This window comes from Callithrix jacchus, chromosome 13 (assembly GCF_049354715.1).
Source record: "Callithrix jacchus isolate 240 chromosome 13, calJac240_pri, whole genome shotgun sequence".
NCBI classification, from domain to species: Eukaryota; Metazoa; Chordata; class Mammalia; order Primates; family Cebidae; genus Callithrix; species Callithrix jacchus.
The window spans coordinates 18,783,597-18,789,596 of record NC_133514.1 but is presented as its reverse complement, the minus strand read 5'-3'; the positions used below and the strand labels follow the sequence as shown (position 1 = coordinate 18,789,596).

Below are 6,000 nucleotides of genomic sequence, written 5' to 3'. Positions count from 1 at the left end.
TCAAGCCCTGGATGATTTTTTTTTAATTTGGAAGAGAAGGGGTTCCGCACCCAGAGGGGGTTCCGTACCCACACTGTCGGTGGTGGGCAGTGTGACACGCAACTGGACAGCGAAGCCTGCCATTTAGCAGGCAGCTATCTCCACTTGCGTTTGTGCTTGGGCTCGCTGGCCCCTCCTCTGGGAGCCTGGAGGGTTGGCGAGTCCTGGTAGTTCTGGGTCATGAACTGGGTGCTTGCTTCAGGTTCGCTCAGGTGGAAGCGGTTCAGAAATCTGTCCATTTTCCAAGAGCCTGGAAGGACAAACAGACCACAGGGAGGCAGTGAGAGAGAGCCACGGACTTGAAAGCTGGCAGCGGCCTGAGAGGGAGGCCAATTTAGGGGAGCAGAGGCCAGCAGGTGACATGATGGCCATGTGGTATAGTGGCTGGGGGAGCTTCTGGCTCCTGCCACAGAGGCAGCCCCTGCATGTCAGCAGAGCCACTGAACAGCAGCAAAGTTGCCTGCTCCCCAGAGGGCGGTGGGGACTGAGCCCAGACCGAGTCAAGGATGCCTGAGTTCCCTTCCCCAGCACCTCTGTTTAGCAAAACTCTGCGTTCTCACTCCCGGGCAGAAAGGAAGCCCAATCACGAGGGCTGCCCACTTCCTCCACTCACACCCTCTCCCTGCATGCTCTCCTGACCCCAGGATGGAGGCTTTACTGCTGCCTTCCTTCACACCTGCTCACCCCTGCTGCTGGGGCTGAGATTGGAGGAAGTATCTGTGCTGTTCTTTCAATCTTCTCCCTCAAACCCCAACCACTTTCTCCTCTCTGTCCTAGGACATGGCATGCACCAGAGTGCCTTCCCTGTGGCAAAGGCAGAGGAGCAGCCCCAGGACCCTGGTGGGGGAGCTGGGCCTGCAGAAACCCAGACAATGCCCAGGTCAGAGGGGCTCCTTTTCAGGGGTAGAAAGCACAAGTGTGTACAGGGGGGCATGAGGTACATCTCCCCAGAGTGTGAACAGGCATCATGGGCAAGGTGCGGAGGGCACAACCCGGGGCGTGGAGTGAGGCTGAGGGAGTGGTCAGAGGCACATTCCCACGTTCTTCTTTCCCAAACCCTGGGTGTCAGGCACCCTGGGCAGATGCTTGCCAGGAAAAGGCAGGATGTAGTTCAATTTGAATCTCGGATAAACAGCAAATCGTTTGTTGCTGTGAGCGTGTCCCACATTCTGCATGGAGCATACTTGTGTGGATTTTTTCTTTTCATTGTTTATCTGGAATTCAAATTTTACTGAATTTTATTTCAAATCCTGCTTCTTTGTTGTTTTCTGTTTTTTTGCTAAATCCAGCAACCTCCCTGGGCGGAGAGGGTGCTTGGGGAAGACCCTGTCCAGAGAAGAGCGAGGCAGTGTGGATATTAAGTGGATTAATGGAGATCAGTCATTTCTGATACCCCAACAGAAGAGGGCAGGGGGCTGGCAGCCTAGAATTCCTCTCAGAGCCTCACCTGAGATGCACGGACCACCAACCCTCCCACCTACCTGTCTCATCGGCTAGCACCCACCACCCTTTTCATAGCAATGAAGATAGCAAGCCCATCGAAGCATCCTTCTCTCCCAGAGGCTGCTGGCATTTCAAATACGTTCTTAGGGAGAGGATAATTTTTAATCCAAAACCCAAAATAACAATAACAATAATGCAAATAATCATAATAGCAATAACACCTCAATTTCCATGCTTCTTGTGTGTTGCTACTACTCTAGGAGCTTGACTCATAAATCACTTAATCCTCACCCCAATCCCATCACAGATGGGATGACTGAGGTACGAGGTGGGTACTGGCAAGGAAGCTTCATGGGGTAGGGAGGGAGGAAAGGCCTTTGCAGGTTCTCTCAAATCCTATCTGACACAGTGGCTGCATGCTCAGATGGGGCTCAGAGGGGCTGGAAAACAAGGGGCTCCAGGAGTTCTTTCAGAGAAAGGGTGGCCAAGATGCTGAGAAAGCCTCTCCCGCTGGAGGTGTATTGACTGCAGCTGGGGGTTCTCCTAGGAGGCTTGTCGTCACCTGAGTGACCTTTCAGAGGGTGAGCGTGAGCCTCTGCACCCCAGGAGCCCAGCTGGCTGGAAGGAAAGGGATTTTGGTATTATGACCCTGGAAAAGAGTGTGTGCATACACATGTGTATGTGTGGGTGCATCTGTGCGTATGTATGTATGCTGGTGTGTGTGTGTGTGCATGCATGCCAGGGTAATAAGGACTTACGGGTGAATTGGTGTGTGGCAGGAACCTGGACCAGGGGCCTTCCCCACCATAGGGCAGAAAGGAACCTGCATGGCAGGAAGGAAACTGAAACCCTCACGAGGCTAGGGCAAGCTTCGGGGAAGAAATCCCCTGAGTCCAGAGCAAGAGCTGGCTCCCCTTGCTAGTTTGGAAGCCTCTGAACCTGCGGTGCCCTGGGGGCCTTGTGGCTTCTTTCCAGCCCCAAGTCAACAGCCCTGTGATTCTCGGGCTCCCCAGGCAGCTCCTGAAACCCAGGCTCTCGCTACCTCCTATCCTGGCTCGGTGGCGACTCCTCACAGCTCCCCCCCCACCCTCTGTTTCCTGCCACAGAGGGCAAGTTCTAGAAGGCAGAGGGGGTGAGTCAGGCCCTTGGGGTGTGTGGGGAGAGCTGGGGAGCTAGGAAGCTGTGGCTTCCGTGGTCACGGCTCAGAGGAAAGCCCCTTCCTGAACGGCACTGCTGTCCCTGAGAGGCAGAGCGTCGGAGGCCAGGCAGGAAAAGGGCAGTGCCGCTGTCTGTGCTTGGGCTGCTCTGCTGTGCCCTGGATGCACCCAGGCCGGGCTTTTCCTGGGATAAGGGCAGGGGCAGTGCGGGCACCACAGAGGCCTCTGTGGTGGGAGGCCTTGGCTGAAGGGAGAAAGGAAGAGGAAGCTGTCTGATGCCTGTCTCATGAGCCAACTGCCCTGTGGCTGGGACACAGAGGCCTGGGCGTCTCAGGACAGGGCTGCCACATAAGATGTACAGGTTGATCCCTGCACAGCCGTAGGGGGTGCCATTCTCATCCTGCATAGCCAGACCCAGTGGCCCTGCCTAGAGGCCATTCTCCCACTTGCTGGTCAGTCCTGATAGGAAAGATGTTAGCGACAAGAGATGTCAGATACCAGTGATGTTCCAGACGGGACCAAGCGGGGAGCCGGATAACCTCATCTAAAGCCACCGGAGTGTCTGGGCCATAACTGTGTGCCTGGCCTCCTACTAGACTCTAGTGGGGAATGATGTCCCCTGTCTTCAGCAGCTGGGGAAGGGGCTCCTCCTCAAAGTTTTAGTCCCAGGGACTGTGATGATGGCAGGAATGTTTGGGCACGGCCCTGGGGCAGGTCTTGACAGTCACTCTCTCTACCCCCAGCTTCCCCCATCTCCTGGGCTGGCTTTCTACTATTTGGGAGCGGTTTGTCTTGTGCATCTGGATGGCTCCATTGGGCCTGTTAGGGCTAAGCATGCATCTGAGAAACTGAGAGGTGCCCTGCCGAGTCCAGCCAACCCCAGCCCCCTTGCAGGAATTGGTAGAATGGGGAGGTCTGCGGCCTTGCTAGAAGTGCAAGCTCTTAGGTGAGGTCAGACTCCATGTTCAGGGCCCTTTTAGCACTGGCAGCCATCCCCCTGGTCCTTTGCCAGGCATGGGGTTGGTGGAGCTGCCTTATTTCACCTCCTGCCCTCAGTGAGTTTCTAATGTAAAACAAGTAACACTGAACTAATCACAATCTGCTCCTTCGAAGGATGGCTTTGGCCAGCAGTAGAACTTTGTAGTCTGGGTCCCTGGCAGACAAGGTCCCCAGCCCTAGTGACACCCCTGGATTCCCTTCAGCAGGCCCCTTCTTTTCTTTTTTTTTATTTTGGAGACAGGGTCTTGTTATTTTGCCCAGGCTGGGGTGCAGTGGCACGACCACTGCTCACTACAGCCTTGACCTCCCAGGCTCAGGTGATTGATCCTCTCGCCTCAGCCTCCCGCGTAGCTGGAACCACAGTTTTGTGCTACTGCACCTGGTTAATTAAAAAAAATTATTTGTAGAGACAAGGTCTCCCTATGTTGCCCAAGTTGGTCTTAAACTCCTGGCCAAGTGATCCTCCCGCCTGGGACTCCCAAAGTGCTGGGATTACAGGTGTGAGCCATTGTACCCGGCCAGGCTCACTGTTCAGACTTCCCAGCAGTAGAGGATAACACTTCCTGGGTGACCATGCTGTAGCCAAGGGACTGAGCTGTCACTTGGTCCTCAGTGGGCACTGATGTATTTCCCTCTTAGCCTGGGAAGTGGGGTAGGGAGGCTGAGAGAGGGAGCTGTGCCCCCACCCCAGCTCCATTATCCCATGGGTCCCTATTCTGGTGGGCTGGAGAACAGGGAGTGGGTTGCTGAGTCCTTGAGGTTGGAGCTGTAGCAGCCTCTTGTCCCAAAGCAGTCTCAGCAAGGACAGGGGCCACTGGATCTGGCTTGGAACAGCCCTGTCCCTTCAGGTGGTGACCCATATCTACCCAAGGCAGGCACCCTCTTCTCCGGCCTCCCTGCCTCTCCCCGTACACAAGGGCACCACTGCTTCTCGTTGGGGGACAGTGGCCCTGAAGGAAAAAACAAAAACCCAACTCCAGCCTAGTAACTGCCCCGCAGAGAGCCCAGCTCAGGTCTGTAATTTATCTGGCTCGTCGCGGGACTGGCCGCATTGATAGAAGAGCTGATACCTTTCTGCCGAGATTAATGATGTCCTGGCGGTGGTAGGCGGGAGGCCTGAGCCTTTTATTTTTTGTGCCATTAAATGACATCCAGAGACTTCCACTCAGGACCTGAAAAGCCCTCGTTCCATCACATCCAATTACTCTGGGAGGAGATTTGCTGAGTGGCTGATCCTGCCGGCTCCAGAGGCTTTGGGGTAGTGAGGGGCACTTTGACTTTGGCAGGAGAGGACGCGGATGCCAGGAGAGTTTGGGGGTGCTAAGGGGTGACCTGAATCTCCTCTGGAGAGAGGACCAAGGAGGGCTGAACAGGGGAAGCTGGTTCTCATTATCCAGCCAATGCATTCCCAAGGCCTCCTTCTCCCTTCTGTAGCCGAGGGTGGGGTGGGAAAGGGATCAGGAGGATGGGAGACTCCAAGCTGCCAGTTTAGCCCCCAGTCATAAATTCCTATATTCAGTAGTGGCGACAGTTGGCTGGAGTTTTGGGTAAAATCTGGGGGCTTATCTGTGGCTTCCCCACGATGTGTTCAGTGTTGCTCGGGATGGCTGACATCTGGCTGGACTGGGACTTGCTTCTTGAGGGGATCTGCCTGGGGTCCACGGAGATTTCAGGCGGTTCCCAGCCTGGGCGCCTGTCTTGAGTGTTGCTGGGGATGGCCCCAGCTGGGCGGCTGCCAGGCCCCCAGTTCTACCCGCTTGGCCAGGTGGGTGGGGCCCTTCTGAGGAAGAATGCCTCCTGCCACAAGCCCACACAGTGATCAGGGGGTGGACCCTGGGGGATCCTGGGGCTGGGCCAGGTGAACCACCATGGGAGGTCATGGGGGTGGGCTGTGTTTGTGTCTGTCTGTGTGTGCACTGGTGGGAGGCAGTCTGAGGGCGGGGGCTGCTCTCCAGGCAGGGGCCTCTTTCCTCTCAGGCCTCTTCCCTCCATGCTTCCTGACACGATGCGCTGCTGTGCTCTGCTACCAGGCTGGTGGATTTCTTCCCAGCCTCATCCCTCTGCAGCAATACCTCCTATCCTTAAAGCTGCATGGGCCTCTGCTGCTCTTGGCCCCAGGATACCCTTTTTTCTCATCCACCGAGCCCTGCAGGTCTTCAGATGCCGAAAGCAAGACTTCAGCCCCTGCATGGCAAGTCCCTGCCCGTCTCTCCTCTCTGACCCCTGTGGGTGGGTGGCTCCACCTCTGAGCTGCTGAATTTGGGTGGCTGTGGTGCTGGCCAGGCTTATGGCTGCCTGGCCTAGGACTCCTGTTTTGCAATGAGCAAGTGTCCCCTCTGAAGGCCCTGAGGCTGCCCAGGAG

The 6,000-nt window shown here is 56.0% G+C and overlaps 1 protein-coding gene across 12 annotated transcripts in view; it reads right to left on the bottom strand.

Annotated features, from left to right (window-relative positions):
• Positions 1–6,000, bottom strand: part of PEBP4 (phosphatidylethanolamine binding protein 4) — a 285,395-nt gene continuing 279,395 nt past the window's right edge. For all 12 annotated transcript variants that reach the window (XM_078347234.1, XM_078347237.1, XM_078347235.1 and 9 more), the window contains one exon: positions 1–289. In XM_078347234.1, the coding sequence (XP_078203360.1) occupies positions 135–289 (155 nt within the window). In that variant the 3' untranslated portion in view covers positions 1–134. The remainder of the gene's footprint in view (positions 290–6,000) is intronic.